We start from the raw sequence: 24,411 nt of genomic DNA, 5'->3' as shown, positions 1-24,411 counted from the left end.
ATACTTATATATAACCTGTGAATAGAGTGTAATAACACCAAAACTATTTGTTTATTGTTTTATGACCATAATAATTGAATCACTAATATGATTCACTAATATATAATCCTAATAATAATCACTAATATATAATCCATTGAGCATGCTGCATCTCTTTCAGTCTCTTTGCAATTTGAACAAGAGGGTTTTTAATTGATCGAGCCATATTCTTAAAGTAAAGTAAATGAGATGTATTCCATATTTTGCAAAATATACGATGAAGGCACACAAACATTCATACCAAAACTGAAGGGCAGGATTTATGAGGAGACATTAGAGGCATTAAATATTCCAAAACTAGAAGACAGAAGGAAAAGAGGAGATATGATCACTACGTACAAAACAGTAACAGGAATTGATAAACTTGATAGGGAAGATTTCCCGAGACCTGGAATTTCAAGAACAAGAGGTTATAGATTTAAACGAACTAAACAAAGATGCCGAAGAAATGTAAGATAATTCACTTTTGCAAACAGAATGGTAAACGGTTGGAACAAGTTAGGTGAGAAGGTGGTGGAGGCCAAAACCGTCAAAAGTTTCAAAGCATTATATAACAAAGAGTGCTGGGAAAATGGGACACTACAAGTGTAGCTCTCATCCTGTAACTACACTTAGGATTTCCTTAAGTACTTTCGTATTTCAATAATATATCTTCAGAAGGAATCATTCCTCCTGAAATAATTTACATTTACTAGATTCCTTCTGAACATGTATTATTTAAATATGAAAGTACTTGGGCCTCCAGTGTGAGAACTGGGCCACCAGTGTGAGAGCTGGGCCACCAGTGTGAGAGCTGGGCCACCAGTGTGTGAGAGCTGGGCCTCCAGTGAGAGAGCTGGGCCACCAGTGTGAGAGCTGGGCCACCAGTGTGAGAGCTAGGCCTCCAGTGAGAGAGCCGGCCCACCATTCTGAGAGCTGGGCCACCAGTGTGAGAGCTGGGCCTACAGTGTGAGAGCTGGGAGACCAGTGTGAGAGCTGGGCCTCCAGTGAGAGAGCTGGGCCTCCAGTGAGAGAGCCGGATCATCATTGTGAGAGCTGGGCCTCCAGTGAGAGAGCCGGATCATCATTGTGAGAGCTGGGCCTCCATTGTGTGAGCTGGGCCACTAGTGTGAGAGCTGGGCCTCCAGTGTGAGAGCTGGGCCACCAGTGTGAGAGATGGGCCTCCAGTGTGAGAGCTGGGCCTCCAGTGTGAGAGCAGAGCCACCAGAGTGTGAGCTGGGCCTCCAGTGTGAGAGCTGGGCCTCCAGTGTGAGAGCTGGGCCTGCAGTGTGAGAGCAGGGGCACCTGTGTGAGAGCTGGGCCTCCAGTGTTGGAGCTGGGCCACCAGAGTGTAAGCTGGGCCTCCAGTGTGTGACCTGGGCCTCCAGTGTGAGTGCTGGGCCTCCAGTGTGTGAGATGGGCCACCAGTGTGAGAGCTGGGCCTCCAGTGTGAGAGCTGGGCCACCAATGTATGATCTGGGCCTCCAGTGTGGGGGCTGGGCCACCAATGTGTGACCTGGGCCTCCAGTGTGAGAGCTGGGCCTCCAGTGTGAGAGCAGGGCCACCAGAGTGTGAGCTGGGCCTCCAGCGTGAGAGCTGGGCCTCCAGTGTGAGAGCTGGGCCTCCAGTGTGTGAGCTGGGTCACCTGTGTGAGAGCTGGGCCTCCAGTGTTGGAGCTGGGCCACCAGAGTGTGAGCTGGGCCTCCAGTAAGAGAGTTGGGCCTCCAGTGTGTGACCTGGGCCTCCAGTGTGAAAGTTGGGCCTCCATTTATTTATTTATTTATTTATTTATTTATTTATGCATATACAAGAATGTACATAAGGAATGTGAGGATACAATTATGGTAATTACAGTCTTGTAAAGCCACTAGCACGCGCAGCGTTTCGGGCGAGAGTTGGGCCTCCAGGGTTTGACCTGGGTCTCCAGTGTGAGAGATAAGCCTCCAGTGTGTGAGCTGGGCCTCCAGTGTGTGAGCTGGGCCATCAGTATGTGAGCTGGGCTTCCAGTGTGTTACCTGGGCCACCAGTGTGAGAGCTGGGCCTCCAGTGTGAGAGCTGGGCCACAAATGTGTGACCTGGGCCTCCAGTGTGTGAGCTGGGCCACCTGTGTGAGAGCTGGGCCTCCAGTGTGTGAGCTGGGCCAAAAGTGTGAGAGCTGGGCCTCCAGTGTGTGAGCTGGGCCACCAATGTGAGAGCTGGGCCTCGAGTGTGTGAGCTGGGCCTCCAGTGTGAGAGCTGGGCCTCCAGTGTGTGAGCTGGGCCTCCAGTGTGAGAGCTGGCCCTCTAGTGTGTGTGACCTGGGCCTCCAGTGTGAGAGTTGGGCCTCCAGTGTGAGAGTTAGGGCTCCAGTGTGTGACCTGGGCCTCCAGTGTGAGAGCTGGGCCTCCAGTGTGAGAGTTGGGCCTCCAGTGTCAGAGTTGGGCCTCCAGTGTGATAGCTGGGCCTCCAGTGTGTGACCTGGGCCTCCAGTGTGAGAGTTGGGCCTCCAGTGTGAGAGTTAGCGCTCCAGTGTGTGACCTGGGCCTCCAGTGTGAGAGCTGGGCCTCCAGTGTGAGAGTTGGGCCTCCAGTGTCAGAGTTGGGCCACCAGTGTGATAGCTGGGCCACCAGTGTGTGACCTGGGTCTCCAGTGTGTGACCTGGGCCTCCAGTGTGAGAGCTGGGCCTCCAGTCTGAGATTTGGGGCTCCAGTGTGTGACCTGGGCCTCTAGTGTGTGACCTGGGCCTTTAGTGTGAGAGTTGGACCTCCAGTGTGAGAGTTGGGCCTCCAGTGTCTGACCTGGGCCTCCAGTGAGAGAGCTGGGCCTCCAGTGAGTGACCTGGGCCTCTAGTGCGTGACCTGGGCCTCCAGTGTGAGTTGGACCTCCAGTGTGAAAGTTGGGCCTCCAGTGTCTGACCTGGGCCTCCAGTGAGAGAGCTGGGCCACCAGTGTGAGAGCTCGGCCACCAGTGTGAGAGCTGGGCCTCCAGTGTGTGAGCTGGGCCTCCAGTGTGAGAGCTGGGCCTCCAGTGTGTGACCTGGGCCTTAAGTGTGAGAGTTGTGCATCTAGTGTCAGAGTTGAGCCTCCAGTGTGAAAGTTAGGGCTCCAGTGTGTGACCTGGGCCTCCAGTGTGAGAGCTGGGCCTCCAGTGTGAGAATTGGGCCTCCAGTGTGAGAGTTGGGCCTCAAGTGAGAGAGCTGGGCCTCCAGTGCGAGAGTTGGGCCTCCAGTGTGTGAGCTGGGCCTGCAGTGTGAGAGCTGGGCCTCCAGTGTGTGACCTGGGCCTTAAGTGTGAGAGTTGTGCATCTAGTGTCAGAGTTGAGCCTCCAGTGTGAAAGTTAGGGCTCCAGTGTGTGACCTGGGCCTCCAGTGTGAGAGCTGGGCCACCAGTGTGAGAGTAGGGCCTCCAGTGTGTGATCTGAGCCTCCAGTGTGTGAGCTGGGCCTCCAGTGTATGAGCTGGGCTTCCAGTGTATGAGCTGGGCCACCAGTGTGTGAGATGGGCCACCAGTGTGAGAGCTGGGCCACCAGTGTGTGAGATGGGCCACCAGTGTGAGAGCTGGGCCACCAGTGTGTGAGCTGGGCCACCAGTGTGTGATCTGGGCCTTCAGTGTGTGAGCTGGGCCACCAGTGTGTGAGATGGGCCACCAGTGTGAGAGCTGGGCCTCCAGTGTGAGAGCTGGGCTACCAATGTATGACCTGGGCCTCCAGTGAGGGAGCTGGGCCACCAATGTGTGACCTGGGCCTCCAGTGTGAGAGCTGGGCCTCCAGTGTGAGAGCAGGGCCAACAGAGTGTGAGCTAGGCCTCCAGTGTGAGAGCTGGGCCTCCAGTGTGAGAGCTGGGCCTCCAGTGTGAGAGCAGGGCCACCAGAGTGTGAGCTAAGCCTCCAGTGTAAGAGCTGGGCCTCCAGTGTGAGAGCTGGGCCTCTTGTGTGTGAGCTGGGCCACCTGTGTGAGAGCTGGGCCTCCAGTGTTAGAGATGGGCCACCAGAGTGTGAGCTGGGCCACCAGTGTGTGACCTGGGCCTCCAGTGTGAGAGTTGGGCCTCCAGTGTGAGAGTTGGGCCTCCAGTGTGTGACCTGGGCCTCCAGTGTGAGAGTTGGGCCTCCAGTGTGAGAGTTGGGCCTCCAGTGTTTGACCTGGATCTCCAGTGTGAGAGATGAGCCTCTAGTGTGAGAGTTGGGCCTCCAGTGTGTGACCTGGGCCTCCAGCGTGAGAGCTGGGCCTCTAGTGTGAGAGCTGGGCCTCCAGTGTGTGAGCCTGGCCACCAGTGTGTGACCTGGGCCACTAGTGTGTGAGCCTGGCCACCAGTATGTGACCTGGGCCACCAGTGTGTTACCTGGGCCACCAGTGTGAGAGCTGGGCCTCCAGTGTGAGAGCTGGGCCACAAATGTGTGACCAGGGCCTCCAGTGTGTGAGCTGGGCCACCTGTGTGAGAGCTGGGCCTCCAGTGTGAGAGCTGGGCCTCCAGTGTGTGAGCTGGGCCACCAGTGTGAGAGCTGGGCCTCCAGTGTGTGAGCTGGGCCTCCAGTGTGAGAGCTGGCCTCCAGTGTGTGTGACCTGGGCCTCCAGTGTGAGAGTTGGGCCTCCAGTGTGAGAGTTAGGGCTCCAGTGTGTGACCTGGGCCTCCAGTGTGAGAGCTGGGCCTCCAGTGTGAGAGTTGGGCCTCCAGTGTCAGAGTTGGGCCTCCAGTGTGATAGCTGGGCCTCCAGTGTGTCACCTGGGCCTCCAGTGTGAGAGTTGGGCCTCCAGTGTGAGAGTTAGGGCTCCAGTGTGTGACCTGGGCCTCCAGTGTGAGAGCTGGGCCTCCAGTGTGAGAGTTGGGCCTCCAGTGTGAGAGTTGGGCCTCCAGTGTGATAGCTGGGCCACCAGTGTGTGACCTGGGTCTCCAGTGTGTGACCTGGGCCTCCAGTGTGAGAGCTGGGCCTCCAGTCTGAGAGTTGGGGCTCCAGTGTGTGACTTGGGCCTCTAGTGTGTGACCTGGGCCTTTAGTGTGAGAGTTGGTCCTCCAGTGTGAGAGTTGGGCCTCCAGTGTCTGAGCTGGGCCTCCAGTGGGAGAGCTGGGCCACCAGTGTGAGAGCTGGGCCACCAGTGTGAGAGCTGGGCCACCAGTGTGAGAGCTGGGCCTCCAGTGTGAGAGCTGGGCCACCAGTGTGAGAGCTGGGCCACCAGTGTGAGAGCTGGGCCATCAGTGGGAGAGCTGGGCCTCCAGTGTGAGAGCTGGGCCACCAGTGGGAGAGCTGGGCCACCAGTGTGAGAGCTGGGCCACCAGTGTGAGAGCTGGGCCTCCAGTGTGAGAGCTGGGCCTCCAGTGTGAGAGCTGGGCCACCAGTGTGAGAGCTGGGCCTCCAGTGTGAAAGCCGGGCCACCAGTGTGAGAGCTGGGCCACCAGTGTGAGAACTGGGCCACCAGTGTGAGAGCTGGGCCACCAGTGTGAGAGCTGGGCCACCAGTGTGAGAGCTGGGCCACCAGTGTGAGAGCTGGGCCACCAGTGTGAGAGCTGGGCCTCCAGTGGGAGAGCTGGGCCTCCAGTGGGAGAGCTGGGCCACCAGTGTGAGAGCTGGGCCACCAGTGTGAGAGCTGGGCCACCAGTGTGAGAGCTGGGCCTCCAGTGTGTGAGCTGGGCCTCCAGTGTGAGAGCTGGGCCACCAGTGTGAGAGCTGGGCCTCCAGTGGGAGAGCTGGGCCTCCAGTGGGAGAGCTGGGCCACCAGTGTGAGAGCTGGGCCACCAGTGTGAGAGCTGGGCCACCAGTGTGTGAGCTGGGCCTCCAGTGTGTGAGCTGGGCCTCCAGTGTTAGAGCTGGGCCACCAGTGTGTGAGCTGGGCCTCCAGTGGGAGAGCTGGGCCTCCAGTGTGAGAGCTGGGCCTCCAGTGTGAGAGCTGGGCCACCAGTGTGAGAGCTGGGCCTCCAGTGTGAGAGCTGGGCTTCCAGTGGGAGATCTGGGCCTCCAGTGTGAGAGCTGGGCCTCCAGTGTGAGAGCTGGGCCTCCAGTGTGAGAGCTGTGCCTCCTGGTCACACACTGGAGGCACAGGTCACTTTTCCATATAACATGCTGTTATATGGGAAAGCCAGTGCTGAGCATGCTTTTATATGGCCAGTCAGAATTATTCCGAACATGCTGATATGTGGGTTATGGTGATGCTGACCATGATGTTATTTGCGCAAAACTATGCTGAACTTGCTGTTAAGTGGGCAGTTAATGTGATGCTGAACATGTTGTCAAGTGGGCAGTATGATGCTGTATATGCTGTTATGGGCAGAGTGATGCTCAAAATGTTAAGTGGGTAGAGTGATGCTGAATATGTTGGTATGTGGGCAGAGTGATGCTGAACACGCTGTTATGTGGGCATTTAGTGATGCTGAACATGATTTTATGTGGACAGTCGGTGTTGTTGAACATGCTGTTATGTGGGCCTTCAGATTAATGATGAACAGGCGTTTATGTGGGCAGAATGATGCTGAACATGATTTTATATGGACAGTCAGTGATGCTGCACATGCTGTTATCTGGAAAGTTGTGATGCTGAACAGTAGGTGTAATGAAGGTAGGGCGAAGAGGTAGAACGGCCTGTTATAAATAGGAGTAAGTTCTATGGGGGATCTAGTATTAATTTAGAGTAGGGTCAGTAGTTAGCATTAAGAGGTATCAAGTATGGGAGATCTAAAAGGCTCGGCCCCCAATAAACATACAAAAGTAAACTTATAGTGGCTTATTACTGCAATTGTCAGCCTAGAGGTAGATCATAGATCTCCTACACAGGAAGAATGGATACTCCTTTAAACTAACTTACTTATTTATTAACCCCTTAACAACCCCCCATATACATTCACACCAATAACAATAATTACTTTACCACACTATTTTACGTTAAAAGCCTTGGTCCACATAGGCAGGATACAAGGTTTACACGGAGAACAAGCTAGGGTAAAGTACTACTAGTGAAGAACTTGAAGCTTGAGTCAGCTTAGGGTAGGGAGGCCACGTGGTTCCACTGGGACTCCCTTAGAATAACTAGGAATATAAACACTAGAAACACCTAATTCATACAAAGTATAATACTCTACACATTGGAACACGCCTATGCCAGACAATGAGGACACAATACAGTATACTTATCTTGGTAAACTAGACACAGAAATAGAGAAGCAAGAGGAAGAGGAGGAGGTTCTTTTCACCACAACGCCAGCTCAGAGAAGGCCGCATCCAGCGTCCCATCCAGAGCTCCGGAGTTGTGGTGCCGGGAAGAGCCTAATTGATCGTGCAGCTATACACATTAAAAATCTTCACCGATGTACAATATTGTTTACCTTACTCGTTCTAAGGATAGTTAATAATTACTACAATGTTATACTTAATCCACAACAAGCTCAAGAGTCTGAATGCTTTGTGAGCAACAAGATTCATCCTACGTTTGGCAAGGAAGATACGAACAAATACACGTCGGCAAGCGTGTCAAATATATGGTAATTTATTTAGCTCAATTTGACCTCTGGTTTCCAATTGAGGAACCCAGGGTCGTAACACGGCCTATTGACATAGCTCGAGTGCTTGGAGGGAGTTGTGTAAAATCCTGGTTTGTGTCTCGGAGAGGCTGCAGGGTTCAAGTAAATTCAGTAGAATTTCTGGTTGCAATTCTTATACCATGTCGTAGCTCAATCGATTAAGGCAGTGTCTGGGATGCTCTCAGACGTAGGTTCGAATCCTCCTCACGGCCCTTGTGGATTTGTTCATTTGATACATCACGCTATTGTGATTTCTGTGTGTAATGGGCAGTCAGTGATGTTGAACATGCTGGAATGGGTGAAGAGTGATGCTGAACATGCTGTTATATAATCATTCGGAATTATGCTCAATGTGATATTTAGTGGGCAGTCAAAGTGATGCTGAACATGCTGGAATGGGTGAAGAGTGATGCTGAATATGCTGTTATGCATGATGTCAGTCAGAATTATGCTCAACATTATTTTTAGTGGTGAATCAGAGTAATGCTGAACATGCTGTTATAAGGCTAGATCGATGCTGAACATGCTGTTATAAGGCTAGAACGATCCTGAACATGTTGGTTTGTTGGCCGTTAGAGATATGCTGAACATGCTGCTATGTGAGCAGTTAGAGTGATGCTAATCATGCTGTTATGTGGGCAGAGTGATGCTGAAAATACTGCCATGTGGGCGTTCAGAGTTATGCTGGAAATTCTGTTATACAAATAGTGATGCTGAAAAGTCTGTTACGCGGGGAAAGTGATGCTGATCATGTTGTTAGTTAGGCAGAGTTTTGCAGAACATGCTGTTTTGTGGGCATTCAGAGTAATGGTGAACATGCTGTTATGGTGGCAGAATGATGCTGAGCTTCTTGTTGTGTGTAGAGTGACGCTAAACATGCAGTTATGTGAGCTGAGTGATGCTGAAGATGCTAGTATGTGGCAGTCAGTGATGCTGAACATGCGACTGTGTGGGGCAGAGGGATGCTGAATATGTTTTTTCGTGAGCAGTCGGTGATGCTAAACAAGATGTTATGTGGACAGAGTGATGCTGAATATGCTGTCATGTGGACAGAGTCATGCAGAACATGCTGTCATGTGGACAGAGTCATGCAGAACATGCTGTCATGTGGACAGAGTCATGCAGAACATGCTGTCATGTGGGCAGAGTCATGCAGAACATGCTGTCAAGTGGACAGAGTCATGCAGAACATGCTGTCATGTGGACAGAGTCATGCAGAACATGCTGTCATGTGGACAGAGTCATGCAGAACATGCTGTCATGTGGGCAGAGTCATGCAGAACATGCTGTCATGTGGACAGAGTCATGCAGAACATGCTGTCATGTGGACAGAGTCATGCAGAACATGCTGTCATGTGGGCAGAGTCATGCAGAACATGCTGTCATGTGGACAGAGTCATGCAGAACATGCTGTCATGTGGACAAAGTCATGCAGAACATGCTGTCATATGGACAGAGTCATGCAGAACATGCTGTCATGTGGACAGAGTCATGCAGAACATGCTGTCATGTGGGCAGAGTCATGCAGAACATGCTGCCATATGGACAGAGTCATGCAGAACATGCTGTCATATGGACAGAGTCATGCAGAACATGCTGTCATATGGACAGAGTCATGCAGAACATGCTGTCATGTGGACAGAGTCATGCAGAACATGCTGTCATGTGGACAGAGTCATGCAGAACATGCTGTCATGTGGGCAGAGTCATGCAGAACATGCTGTCATGTGGGCAGAGTCATGCAGAACATGCTGTCATGTGGGCAGGGTCATGCAGAACATGCTGTCATGTGGACAGAGTCATGCAGAACATGCTGTCTTGTGGACAGAATCATGCAGAACATGCTGTCATATGGACAACTGGAACAATTTAATGAATGTGTTAATGTCAACAGTCACATAAAACTGACCCTCCGCCCAAAACCATCACGTTATTTTGATGAAAAAGGATAAAAAAGATAATCAGGTAAATATATGTATTACCACAGGAATATGACACAGCGGCATCGTTCTCTGCTGTTCATGGTATTTGCTTCTCATAGTCACCATCTTCCAGAACCTCTCCTATCCATAACAACACGTTCGTCTTGCAGGAACATGCAATCAGTGAATATTGTATTTTAAATGAGAAAATTAATGTTTGCACTACAATTATTTATTTATTTATTTATTTATTTATTTATTTATTTATGCATATACAAGAATGTACATAAGGAATGTGAGGATACAATTATGGTAATTACAGTCTTGTAAAGCCACTAGCACGCGCAGCGATTCGGGCAGGTCCTTAATCTAAGAAAATTTTAAGGAGGTAAATACTTGCAAAATTTATAGACAAAAAAATGCTAACAGATTACATGGAATGAAAAAAAAAAAAAAAAAAAGATGAGAGAAAATTATAGGTACAGTATATTAAAGCACATAGGTAGCTATGATTGATTGCAATGACAGCTTAAAATGGTAGTTGACAACAAATTGGTAGGGACAATACAGCAGAAACAATATAAGATTGATTGCAATGACAGCTTGAATGGTAGTTGACAAAAATTGGTAGTCACAATACAGCATATGGCTAGCACATAAAAGAAAATAGCAATGAACACAATGATAAGGTTGTTTGATATTACATAAAAATTAGGAGATTGGGTACCACTAGGTACAGAGCAAATTTAAAGCTCAGTGTAGGAAACTAAATAGATGAAGTTAGGTACTTTTTGGTTTTGCTTTTAAATAAGGCAAAAGTTTTACAGTTTTTCAATTCACTAGGGAGTGAGTTCCATAGACTAGGTCCCTTAATTTGCATAGAGTGTTTACACAGATTAAGTTTGACCCTGGGGATATCAAAGAGATATTTATTTCTGGTGTGGTGATAATGGGTCCTATTACATCTGTCCAGGGAGAGTTTCAGAGCATGGTTTGCATTTAAGAACAGGGTTTTGTAAATGTAGTTGACACAAGAGAATGTGTGGAGGGAGTTAATATTTAGCAAGTTTAGAGATTTAAACAAGGGAGCTGAGTGTTGTCTGAAAGCTGAGTTAGTTATTATTCTGATAGCAGATTTTTGCTGTGTGATGATGGGCTTAAGGTGGTTTGTAGTGGTAGACAATGAGACGCTTGTGTTGTCAGCAAGCTACAGAGGGCATCTACAAGGCGCTGTGGGATGGACACACCGCCAGCATCACTGACTGTTACACTTACCGTCATGACATTGCTGCCGGCAAGTACGCCGCCGTCTGTGACAAGATGACCATGAAGAAGGTGAGGCGCTAATACGTGTGACTGACAAGGGTGAAGGTGAGGCGCCTATACGTGTGACTGACAAGAGTGAAGGTGAGGCGCTGAAACGTATATTACTACATATTGGTACTTCCTAGTGGTCCATCACTACATATTAGTACTTCCTGGCGGTCCATCATTAATTATTGGTACTTCCTGGTCATCCATCATTATATATTAGTATTTCCTGGTGGTTCATCACTATATATTGGTACTTTCTGGTGGTCCATCACTACTTATTAGTACTTTATGGTGGTCCAACACAACATATTGGTACTTTCTGATGGTGTACTAAAACTAATTGGTACTTTCTGTTGGTCCATCACTACATATTGGTACTTTAAATGGTCCAGTATTACATTTTGGTACTTCCTGGTGGTCCATCACTACTTATTGATACTTTCTCGTGGTCCATCACTATATAATGGAATTTTTTGTTGGTCAATCACCACTTATTAGTACTTTCTGGTTGTTCATTACTACTTATTGGTACTTTCTGGTGGTCCATCACTACATTTTGGTACTTTCTGGTGGTGCATCACTACATTTTGGTACTCTCTGGTGGTCCATCACTACTTATTGGTACTTTCTGGTGATCCATTATTATTTATTGGTACTCTCTGGTGGTCCATCACTACTTATTGGTACTCTCTGATGGTTCAATACGACTTATTGGTACTCTCCGGTAGTCCATCACTACTTACTGGTACTTTCTGGTGGTCTATTACTACTCATTGGTACTTTCTGGTGTCTATTGCTACTTATTGGTACTTTCTGGTGGTCCATTTATACATATTGGTACTCTCTGGTGGCCCATAACTACATATTGGTACTCTCTGGTGGTTCAACACTCCATATTGGTACTCTCTGGTTGTCCATTGCTCCATATTGGTACTTTCTGGTGGTCCATCACTACATATTGGTACTCTCTGGTGGTCCATCACTACATATTGGTACTCTCTGGTGGTCCATTACTACATATTTGTACTTTCTGGTGGTCCATTACTACATATTTGTACTCTCTGGTGGTACATTACTACATATTGGTACTCTCTGGTGGCCCATTACTACATATTGGTACTCTCTGGTGGTTCATTACTACATATTGGTACTCTCTGGTGGTCCATCACTACATATTGGTACTCTCTGGTGGCCCATTACTACAAATTGGTAATCCATATACATATCTTCAAGATAGTGTGACATCACACTATCATGAAGACTCATTATCACGTTCACTGTATATTCACCAAGCTTAAGTACCTAATGGATTATCATAATACATAATTTACAATTAAATAATTTTTTCAAACATTAACCCCTTATTTCCAGTAATAATTATGCGCAAACCTGAGCCGCAAGTGAATTGAGTCACTTCGTCCTTCTTGATTTAAAATGTAGTGCTTCAAAGGTTCACATTCTAGTTATTTTCCTTTATTATTTTTATTTAATATTCGATATCAATTTCTGGTAGTATTTTAGAATACATTTTGCCAGAGCATCTTTTAAACAAACCTCAATAATGAACAAGAAAACTTAATTTTTACTGTTTAATGAATCAATTCAAATGCCACCTAACTATTAACAAATATAAATACATTAGGTCGTAATTGTCTTCATCCAAAGTAACCAACATTGCTAGCAATTAGAGTTATGTAGAATAAATATTGTTGCAAAGTCTAATTTTTATGTGCTTCCCAGTATGGATCATGGTTGAACTGCTGAGAAAGCTTGCAACGTTCACATTCATTGCATTCCAGGAAGTTTGAATGCCAATAAATCCACTATAAATAATTTGCAAGTCTATATCACCATCTTTTCACGAAAATAATAGCTGCCCTATTTATGATCAAGCAGAATACCCTCCCATATAACCTCCATTAATTTATCACTATTATAGTTACCTCTTTCACTGCATTTATTTAACTGCTAATTATATTTGATTTTCTCTTCACTTATTTATACAAGTATTTAACTGGTACAGTAAACTGAAAATAATTTTCATTGCTTAAGAGATTTTGCCATTGCTTTAGCACCAGTTGCCAAGTCTCCAAAACGAGAACATTCCATTCCTCACAGTTGTTTGCATGTTAAGTGGTGATTATAATGTAGGTGATGTCGGAGGACTTCAGTGCTACTGGGACATGCAGTTTCTATATGGCGAGGGAAGACTTTATGTCCATGCCCATGGCTCTCGCCTTCAGGCACCGGCACCCCATCTTCCCCAAGGCCAACCAGAGGTGGGTTTCTCCTCATCTACTGTCTGAGATTCACAGTTAATGAAATCTTAGTAAATTAACATATTTACAGTCTGCTGATATCACTAATAAAGAAAGCGGACAACTATTTAATTACTCTCATATTAATGTTATATTTAATAGATTTCTAATTTAGACGAGGTAATCTGAACAAAAACTTAATAAAATATGGCTAATACTACTCTCCATACCTGCGATTATTCATATAAAAATGTAATTTTCAGAATTCTGGAACTTGTTAACAAGGGGCTGGTGGGAGCGTGGATATCAGATCAGCTGCCCAACAGCACAGCGTGCCTGGGCGCCTCCGGGCCCACCTCCCCGCCCGACAAACACCCGCTGGCACTTAAGGACTATTATGGTCTCTTCACTGTTTGTGCGTTCTGTGAGTTCTTTTTTATATGCTGGATAAGTAATCCAGATAAGAAATGTTTATTATACTTACCCCTCTCAGTGAAATTAAGGATATTGTAAATGTTATCGCATGTATTGTCTGAACTGCCCATGTTTTTCTAACCCCATTGTAGCACTATAGAGTTTTTAGTTAAAGAATTGAGTCTAGCATGACAGACGAAATTGATGGTGACAGGACGTCTGCTGCAAGGCACTGAAAATTCACATGACATGTAAGGTTGCACCTTGACCCAAGAGGTTATGTCTGGTTAACATTTAATGGCCCTGCAGTCAGATACTACGACTCGATAATCTCCCTCCGTGCATGTCTCAGTATTTACTGAGTCTGTAAAATCGGGTCTGGGAGTCGTCGTCAGTCCCTGAGGACTGGCTCGATGCTGTTGTCCTCCCTGTTCGGAAACAATGGTCTCTCGAATCATCCTCCAAGGACTTCCTCCCTATTGCCCTCAAGAGTTGCGTCTGTAAGCTCATTGAACGTATGGTTAACGTTCGTTTGATGTGGTTCTTAGAGCACTATCACCACCTCTCCCCTTCTCAATTTGGTTTTCGCAAATGCCGCAGCACAACCGATGTCCTGGTGAACTTGGAGGTCTATATGCTTATAAGAAATTAGAACTAGAGACTGCTATGGGGAGTATATCTTCGCCAGCTTCAGAGTCAAGGGTGCCGAGTCTGTCCTGACTGTGGGTGCAGTTTATAGAATTCCTAACACTGATGTGTCCGAATTCAACTCAAACCTTAGAAATCTAATACTTGATAACGGACTGAACAAAAACCACCTAATTATTGCAGGGGACTTTAATATTGACCTCTGCGAGCCTGAACACCCCACTGCTGTTAGCTTCCTCAACTGTATGAATTCCTGCTTCCTCATACCCTTAATCACTAGACCTACTAGAATCACTGATAGCACTGCCACGACGCTCGATCACATCTGGACAAACATAACCTCTCCGCTTACTTCAGGTATAATCACCGATAGCACTACAGATCATTACCCCACATTTCTCTTAACTAACATTAGCAAACCACCTCTTGAGTCAAGAGTGATACGTTTTAGACTACACAATGATACTGCTATAGACAATTTTATAACTGCTGCTGATAATGTCAACTGGGAGTCCGAGTTAGGTAACATAGTGGACATCAACCTAGCTGTGCAATCTTTTCTTCAAAAAACTCTTAGCCTTTATAATACCCACTGTCCTATGCTTACAAAACAAGTCACAACCAAAAGGCTTAACAATCCCTGGCTTACAAAGGGAATACTTAAATCTATTAATAAAAAACATGACCTTGAGAAGAAGTATAGGTTAGGAATTGTCTCCAAAGAATTCTCAAAGAATTACTCATTATTGCTGTCTAAGATAATTAGACGAGCCAAAACTAAATACTACGAAGATAAATTTTCCCAAATAAAGAGCAACATTAAACAAACTTGGAGAACAATTTCTCAAATATTGGGATCAAAGAAGTCTTTAAATAACAAACCGACTCTCCTGTCTAATAACGATGGTCAGCTTTCAGCCTCTGATTCTGCTATTGAGTTCAATAGGTTCTTCTCTTCCATTGGTTCATCCCTTGCAAATGATATTCCATCTTCCTGTACAGACATTAATGACTATCTTTCAGGTAACTATCCACAGTCTCTGTACCTAAAGCCTATTAATTCCACTGACGTCAATGAGATAATCCTTTCCCTTAAAACCAAGTCTGGTGCCCTTGAGGAGATACCAACTTTAATTTACAAAAAAGCCTCCAGATCTTTAGCCCCTGCTATTGCTTTGCTCTTCAACAAGTCACTTGAACTCCAAACCTTCCCAGATATTCTAAAAAAAGCGAGAGTAACGCCTGTCCACAAATGTGGTAATCTCACAGATGTTAACAACTACAGACCTATATCTATCCTGCCAAACTTGTCAAAAATTTTTGAAAAACTAATCTATAAGCAGCTTTACTCATATCTAGCCAAACTCAATATACTTAGCCCTTGCCAATATGGCTTCAGACCCCAAAAAAGCACTAACGATGCACTTATTAGTATGCTTAACTCGATTCATACAGCTCTTGATAAAAATGAGTTCCCTGTTGGGTTGTTTGTGGACCTGCGTAAAGCTTTTGACACTGTCAACCACCAAAACCTTCTTCTTAAATTACATCATTATGGAGTCAGAGGACACTCCCTACAATACCTCAAATCCTACCTTACTGACAGGCTCCAATATGTTTCTGTGAATAATACAATTTCTCCCACCCTACCCATCAACATTGGTGTTCCCCAGGGCAGCATACTTGGCCCTCTCCTCTTTCTCATCTACATTAATGACCTTCCAAATGCCTCCCAACACCTCAAACCAATTCTATTTGCTGACGACACAACCTTCATTTACTCCAGTCCTGATCCCCTTGCTCTAAATGCCACAGTAAATACTGTGCTAAATAAAGTCCATCTGTGGCTAACTGCCAACAAACTCACCCTTAACATTGACAAAACCTTCTATATTCTGTTTGGCAATAAATCCTCTAATCAAATAAATCTCAAAATAAACAATACCCAAATTTGTAACAAATTAGATGGCAAATTCCTTGGCATTCTCATTGACCACAAGCTTAATTTCCAGGGACACATTCTAAACATATCAAAAAAAGTTTCAAAAACTGTGGGCATTCTTTCTAAGATCAGATATTATGTACCACGCCCTGCCCTGGTGACTCTCTATTACTCCCTTATCTATCCATATCTCAACTATGGTATTTGTGCTTGGGGCTCTACTACCCAAAATCACTTACGTCCTCTAATTACTCAACACAAAGCTGCTATTAGGACAATATCCAATTCTGGCCCCAGACATCACTCGGTACCCATACTTAAATCTCTGAATATGTTAGACATTAAGTCACTGCACATTCTCTCATGTGTATTATACATATATAAAACGCTAAACTATAATGCCAATCCTGATCTCAAAAGCTTCATAGAAGGTTGTATCAGAACCCATGAGCATCACACCAGAAATAAATACAGTTTTGATATTCCTAGAGTACGACTTAATCAAACTAGAAATGCTCTACAAATCAAGGGGCCCAGAATGTGGAATGACCTTCCCAACCATGTTAAAGACTGTACCTCTCTTAACCAGTTTAAGTTAAAAGCGAAGCTATACCTAATAAATTCCCTGTAACCTACCTTACCCTTCTATTGTCAACCAATGTCTGTTTTTTTCTTTAAAGAGCGCTGTTTGTCGACATAATTGTATTTGTGCTGCTTTTTCACCTATGTTTTCATTTCTTGTTTTCATTCTACTCATTATGCTCAATTAGTATTAAGCTTGTCATTTAAGTTTATCATGCCCGAAACGCTTTGCGTAATAGTGGCTTTAGGCATTGTATGTACTAGCTCTGCCTATAAGTCAAACAATCCTTGTAAATATTTATTGTATGTATGTACCTTACCTAAATAAAATTGTATTGTATTGTATTGTATTGTATATTCGTACTGCTTTTGCTGCGAAGACCTCCGTTGTTGCCGACCTTTTTTACCTGGAAAAGGCTTACGACTCTATCTGGCGGTTTCATATTCTGTCTCAACTTCATGCCTTTGGCCTTTGTGGGAATCTCGCTCTCTTCCTCCAAAGATTCCTCTCTCGTCGTTCTTTTCGGGTGAGGCTCGGTACCACTCTCTCTCTCTGCCCCTTTTCGGCAATATGAGGGTGTGCCACAAGGTAGTGTTCTAAGCAATACTCTTTTTCTTGTTGCTCTGAATGGTCTTCTTTCCTCCCTTCTTTCTGGCGTCTTCTCCGCCCTCTATGTAGACGATTTTACCCTTTGCTGTCAGGGTGATGATTCGCCTCTCCTTCAACTTGCGATTGATGCCGTGTCGTCTTGGGCCACCGATCATGGCTTCAAGTTCTCTGCGTCCAAGACTTGTGCTATGACTTTTACCCGGAAGCGTGTCATTCTTTGTCCCTCTTTGTCTCTTTATGGACATCCCCTTGTGTACAAGGATTCCGGGAAACTGCTCTAGCAAGGTTGCAGATTGGCCATACTCGCTTAACTCACGGTCACTTAATGGAGCGCCGCCCTGCTCCTTATTGTCCAAATTGCGTTGTCCCTCTTACAGTTGGGCATATCCTTGTTGATTATCCTGACTTCCAGGACGTGCGTGTGTCTTGCTTTCCGACCATCCCTTGCGGTCACTTGTCCCTCGATAGAATTCTTGGTGAACCTGATACTTTTGATATCGTTCGCCTTATGTGTTTCTGTTCTCGTATTATCATTATCGGTGATATTTAGTGCCCCCTCTCATTATTTCGCACTTTGATGGTGCGAGATAGCCTTCCCGGTTTAGTGCTTTCTTTTGATAATTACTTACTTACTTAACAAAGACAGCACGGTTGAAAGCCAATCCATAAAGTTTATAACATAATGATGATGCTAGATCTACCTTTTTCCCTTCATCCCTTCACATCTCTTTTTACCCCTTATCCTCCTCCTCCTTACTCCTCATTCTTTTCTTCAGTGCCTTATTCTCTTCCTGGACCCAACTATAGTCCCTATATTCGCTTATCATTCCCTTCCCCTTAGATTTTAGCTCCTTTTTATCTATTCCCCCTTATTTCCTTTGGTTCCTTCATCTCCCCTTAACTATCGTTCTCTCTCTCCCTCTCTCTCTCTCTCTTTCTCTCTCCCTTGCTATCATTCCCTACATATGCCTTCTCTCTGCACCCTTAACCACCGCTACAGGCATTAGCTGCACAGAGGACTTACAGCTACAGGTCAAGTCCCTGTAGTTAAAGTCCCAAAAGTTAAGAAATACCAGAAGGCAGAAAACCATAATGTTCAAATTATAACAGTGTGAGAGTTGACACCCTCATAACCCAAATTTATTGCTTTCATAAGTGCTTGCAATCTAACTTTGTTAGTTGATATCTGAAGTGTGTCAGGTAGGATGTCACTGAACTCGTCTCTACGAGAGGAATCATGTGAGGTAAACAATTGTGACCTGGGTCATCGGGATCTGTAGCAATGGAGTCGCAACAACCAACAGATAAAGCTTGGAGTACCAGTACCCTGGGGGTACCCATATGAAGAAAATTATGCTACGCAGTGTGGTGGTTGGTGTGAGAGAATGGCCTCCCCTCACAATGACCACCGCTTGTTCTGTGACCACAAATCCTCCCTTCCCCCTCAGAGAGAGTGTCCCACTATCGGGACACTCTAGGCATGACATCACGATGTGCCGCGATACCGCTACCAATCCGAGGAGTTCACAGGAAAGGCGGGAGAGGCCTATGACTGTGATTAGTCAACAGTTGATGACGTCACAGCATCGTGGAGGTTCCTCGAAGATGCAGGAGAAACCATTCGGGAAAGGAGCGCTCAAGGGAAAGGTGACTGTTTCACAATCTCTGAGACAAGGTCTCTTGGCCCTAGGTCCTGGAATAACAGTTTACCTTAACACCAATAATACACCAGATCTGAATCACTGAGGCATTACAGGTGTTGAGAGGATTTATCTGCATCAGAATGGTACAGGAATTATGACGTTACGGCGATTCAAGGACAAGCCAGCCCACGTGTGTCGTACGCAAGGTGTAGTAATGTGAAATCCCTAAGTTAGGAGTTGCGAATACTTTCAGGGGGAAATTGTTGAGTAATCCGATAAGGCAAACAACACAGTATATCATGTGGGGCTCATAGGGGATTCAAAGTGGTAAGATGTGGAGACGTCAACGTGGAGATTCAGTGGAGGTGATTGTCTATTCTGCAGTGAGAAATCTTTACGGACAATCAAATGTGAAAAGCTTTTGGTGGTAGCGAACAAGTGGTGTTTCGCTATTCAATGGGGACGAGAAGGAGTGAGGAGTACCTCTCTTGCGCGAGGTGTGTGCATTCATAGCCACGCGGCACAGAAAACGGGAAGTTTGGGCGTGCTTGTGTGGGAGAGCGCCAATTAAATTCTCACTAAGTGGGGTTTATTGTATATAATTCTAAGAGACTGTTGAGTGAGGGTAGTAATTTACGCTAGAGCTATTGATGGTCGTGTCAAAGTGATTGACCAGCTGGAGCAGCTAAGTTATCTTCAAGGATTTACCGTCTGTCATCCGGAAAGCTTGAGGTGGAGCTTTATCCAATATTGAAGGATACGATGCTTGGTTCCCTCGCTTAAATGGATAGTCTGCCTGTCACCTGGATCATCATCAGCGACAGCAGAGAATGAGCGTAAATGGTGTGATTGGATGTAAGTACAAAGCCAGAGTTATTATAAGTGTTGTGTGCATATTCATTTTGGTGATCAATAGTCACCTAATCTCGGAATCCATCAGAATGTCTCTCGCAGAAAGCTTGAGATCCAAGGAGTGTGTGGACCTGTTAAACTGTCAGGTCAGAGAGTGACAGCTCTTAACCTCTCGAGGTCATGTCACTAGTGAGTGACCGACGACGTATGTGTGGGTGAACAATATTATCTAACACATTTGAGATATCCGATTGTTTACCATCTGTTATAGGAAGTGTTGAGGGATTGATGACTACGGATGTCTTAGTGACACGTAAGTGGTGTAATTAGTGGTTGTCTTTGTGATAAGTTTATATCAATTTGTGTTATGCTGTGGTGTCAAGTGACACCTTATTACTGTTTAATTTGTGTGATAAATAATAACTAGTATTGTATAATTATTATAATTATTGCAGTGTTGATTATAATTGACTGTTGACTGTCTGTCTGACCACATTATTAAAATAATTAATTGCTTGTTAACTGCCGGTGTGACAGTGTGGATTAACGTAAACTAATTGATTGTTAATTGAGTGATAGTATTGTTAGTTAATTATCTTTGATTGTTGACTGTCGCTGTAACAGTGATTAACGTAAAGTAGTAAAGTAATTGAGTGTTGACTGTCTGAATTACAGAGTGATGTTACGTAAATTGAGTGTTAATTAATTGTGATTTATTGGCTTGGTGACATTGTTAAATTAAAGTAATTACTTATTATTGTGACTAATAAGTAACAATTACTTAATGTTATTGTTATTTAAGTGTGTAAACTTGTTGTGTTGTTGAATTGTTTTGATACTGCCAGTGGCGAGTGCCGTAATTGCCAAAAATGTTCATGAGGTGTTCAATTAGTTCACTTTTTGTTCATTACCAGTTCAGTGGGTCGAGACTGTTATGTCTATGACACCTGTGAGAGTGATGGGAACTGATTCCTGCTGCGAAGTGGTGTTTTGACAGTTGTTGCGGTGACACTCTTGAGTAACTTAACTATTGTAAGTCACTGTGTATTAGTAAGTTGTTGAGTAAGTTAATTCATTTTGTTACACGTTCCTTTGATGTTATTCCTCATTCTGCAGATCTGCCTTCCCCCCATATTTCATCACTTGCTACTTGACTGGACTGTGTCATTAATTTTAGTTGGCTCAGGATACAGCCCATTACCTCTAACACTGAATATAAATTCGGTGTGAGAACCCATCTGCTACCTGCTAGATTTTCTTGCAAACAAGTTGCAGGGAGAACGACCTAAGTGAGGAAGGTCTGGTATTGCTTGTGGAATTGAAGACCGCTCTGGCCTTCACCTTCACCTGAAGTACTTAGATCTTTGTCATATTGCTAACGCCTCCGGAGCGTATTCATGTGTTTGTCAAAGGCAAACACTCGAATTCACATCCCAATTACCAGAAATCTCACATCTGGTACTCGGCGTAGTGCCAGACTTGTGTGGGAAAATTAGTCATTTCACATCTGACGTCCAAAGTGGGTCTAAGAAGTGTATAGGAAAAAAAAAATATTTTCACAAAGGGGAAGAAACATGGCGATATGTCAAAACTTTCATATAACTAATGATGTAGGAGGGGGTTAGGGGGTCAGACTTTCCCCAAGGGTCAGGGGGGAAGTCTTACCCCTGACCTAAGTCATATCTTGCCTCGTGTTTTAATATAGCGTCTTGGATGTATTCACCTAGTTGTGCTTGCGGGGATTGAACTCTGCTCTTTCGGCCCGCCTTTCAACTGTCAATCAACTGTTACTAACTACTATTTTTTCCCCCCACAACACACACCCACACCCAGGAAGCAGCCCGTGACAGCTGACTAACTCCCAGGTACCTATTTACTGCTAGGTAATAGGGGCATTATGGTGAAAGAAACTCTGCCCATTGTTTCTCGCCGGCGCCCGGAATCGAACCCGGGACCACAGGATCACGCGTCGAGCGTGCTGTCCGCTCAGCCACCGGCCCCTCCATGTGATTATATGCGATGCTATAATGTTGTTAAATCAAACACGGCATCTTTCTGCCTGAGATCGTTGCTCGCTCAATTTAAGAAATGAGCTTGCTCACTTAAATTAATTATTTTATTTATTTATATATATACACGAAGGTACATTGGGTGTATGAGAGTACAAAACATTGATGTTTTAACATTCTTGTAAAGCCACTAACACGCATAGCGCTTCGGACAGGCCCTTAATCTAACAGATAATTTTAAGTAGGTAATTTGTAGCAAAATTTAAAAATGTTAACAGGTTCCTTGCAAGAAAATTTGACGAAAATTAGTGGTACATTATAGTAAAATTTGAGGCTTATCAATAGGTACATTGAAGCATAATTTGAGGGTTATTTCTATGTACATTGTATTAAAATTTGCGTTCACCATTACAAAATTTATTGTCATAAGATACTGGCAGTGATTAAACGATAATGGTAACTCACTCAAGACATGAGTAACCAGTTTCATTTAAACGTGCTGCTTAAGGCTTGCCAGCCGCTGATGTTTCATGTGCACTAGTATGTTATTTAAAGCGTACCTGCGTCTGACTATACACTGTATACTGTTGGCCAGAGACATACCTTGACCTCATCTGTGTCGTCTACTTCGTGCAGGTATGGTGGGTTGTGTAGCAGTGCTGGGTGTGGAGATGACAATGGCTAGGTTCGCTGAGCGTCGCCGAGCCACCGAGAGGTGATCCCGTTGGACCACCACCACCAGCTCTGGCTAACAGACATGTGACCCCAGTTAGACTACTACTACTACAACCATCACTGCCGCCACCACCACCACCCCCACCACAACCTCCGACGCCACCACCTCCAGCACCACCACAACCGCCACCACAACCTCCACCACCACCTCCGCCACCACCACCTCCAGCACCCAACCCGTTCTCGCACTTGCTTATAGTCAATATCTTGCTTATGAATAAGTGCATATGTGGCATACTAGTTTATTGTAAATATTTGAGTTTACATTGAAAAGCTGAATAGAAAACCACAACCTAACCTAACCTTCTTAGTATGTTAAGATATTACAATTAGTACTGAACCTATACCTATATTGATATTACAGTTTTATAAAGATAATAAAACAACTAAAATATTTAAATAAATTGTAAAGTACCTCAGGATATTGTCAAATTTTGTATAAAATCTCTATTGTTTAATAAAACTGAGAGGAAAAGTTAGTGCCTTGAAAAAAATATGGTTTGGAATATGTCACATATGTACTTATTTATAAGCGAAATATATGACTTATTGCTTATAGTCACTAAGTGCTGTCGTGTGCGAGAGCGGGTTTCCAGCACCACAACTAAGAATTACTGACAGAGTTCCACAGAAGAAGATTCGGCTTCATCGGATCTATTTAACTGCTCAATAAGTGACTAAAAGTGTGCGTCTCTCTCTCTCTCTCTCTGTGAATTTTATGTAAAGAGTTATACCAAGTTTTTTGCACTCCTCTAAGTGCTTTGTCAAGACCTGAGAATGTGGTTAGGAGGTGACTTACATCTCAATGACTAATGAGCACATTAGGGGAATTGGTTGCACGCACTCCGTGGGGTGAGATGGTGGCGCCTGCGCTCTCCCGTCATTGCCAGGCGCTTGTTGTGCGCGGCTGGTTGCTGGTGGTGTGGGGTGGGCCGTGGTGGCAGCTGGCGGAATGGTGTTGTCTTTGGCACAGGTACGGCGGCTGGACTCTGCAGGGATGGAGTTCTCTGGTGTGTTGCCGACTGTTCTCTAGTTGAGGTGATGCTGCTAGATGTGTTGCACGTCGACCTGGTTACCATCTGTGGACTCGATAAGGTCTGGGACCATCGGGTTATCATCAAGTTTACCGCTACCCACAGAGAAATTGTGGACGATTTTGAGGGCTGGGCCATATCGCTGCCTGGGGACACAGTGACTGTTATTGTGTTGGACCAGTGTGTGACGCCCGTCTAGATGAGTGTTCACATGGGTCCCCATCAAATTTCCGGTGGAAGCTCTGCGATCGTGCTTTGGCAGGTTGGGGCCTGTATTGTCCCACAAGGTGAGTGTCCTCCACTCTGCCTCTCCACCCCCCTCCCTGGTAAGTTGTCCTCACCTAGCCTCTACAGCTGGTATGTTGTCCTCACCTAGCCTCTACACTTGGTATGTTGTCCTCACCTAGCCTCTACACTTGGTATGTTGTCCTCACCTAGCCTCTACAGCTGGTATGTTGTCCTCACCTAGCCTCTACACTTGGTATGTTGTCCTCACCTAGCCTCTACACTTGGTATGTTGTCCTCACCTAGCCTCTACACTTGGTATGTTTTCCTCACCTAGCCTCTACAGCTGGTATGTTGTCCTCACCTAGCCTCTACAGCTGGTATGTTGTCCTCACTCTTCTGGTAGGTTGAAGGATATTAGGAACGGGGTATGGACCCTGGCAATGTGCTTGACATTTCCAAACCTGCCCCAAGTGCGTTTCCTAGGGTGCCACCTACTTGATTTCTACGGTGACCAACCTCGCACGTTTCCGGTACAGTGAGACCGACTATATTGTGGTGCTGTGCCATGCTCCGCTGACAGGTATTAGGTCCCTGTTTTGTGAGGATGACTTCCCACCTGTGGTGGTCCCGGGACCGCCAAGGCCATGGATACGTTGCCTGCGTGCTCTCAATCTGAAGTGTCTTCTGCTCCGAATGGCCCCTGTTCTGTCTAATCATCCGGT

The 24,411-nt window shown here is 45.5% G+C and overlaps 1 protein-coding gene across 1 annotated transcript; it reads left to right on the top strand.

Annotated features, from left to right (window-relative positions):
* Positions 1-12,647: 12,647 nt before the first annotated feature.
* Positions 12,648-24,050, top strand: LOC138352904 (uncharacterized). Its single transcript, XM_069305506.1, has 3 exons — positions 12,648-13,013; positions 13,256-13,416; positions 22,329-24,050. Exons 1-3 carry the CDS (start codon positions 12,889-12,891, stop codon positions 22,409-22,411), a joined length of 369 nt encoding a protein of 122 aa, XP_069161607.1. The 5' UTR covers positions 12,648-12,888; the 3' UTR covers positions 22,412-24,050.
* Positions 24,051-24,411: the final 361 nt, after the last annotated feature.

Source organism: Procambarus clarkii, chromosome 6 (genome assembly GCF_040958095.1).
Source record: "Procambarus clarkii isolate CNS0578487 chromosome 6, FALCON_Pclarkii_2.0, whole genome shotgun sequence".
In the NCBI taxonomy this organism is placed as follows: domain Eukaryota; kingdom Metazoa; phylum Arthropoda; class Malacostraca; order Decapoda; family Cambaridae; genus Procambarus; species Procambarus clarkii.
This window is presented reverse-complemented; position numbering and strand designations above follow the sequence as displayed.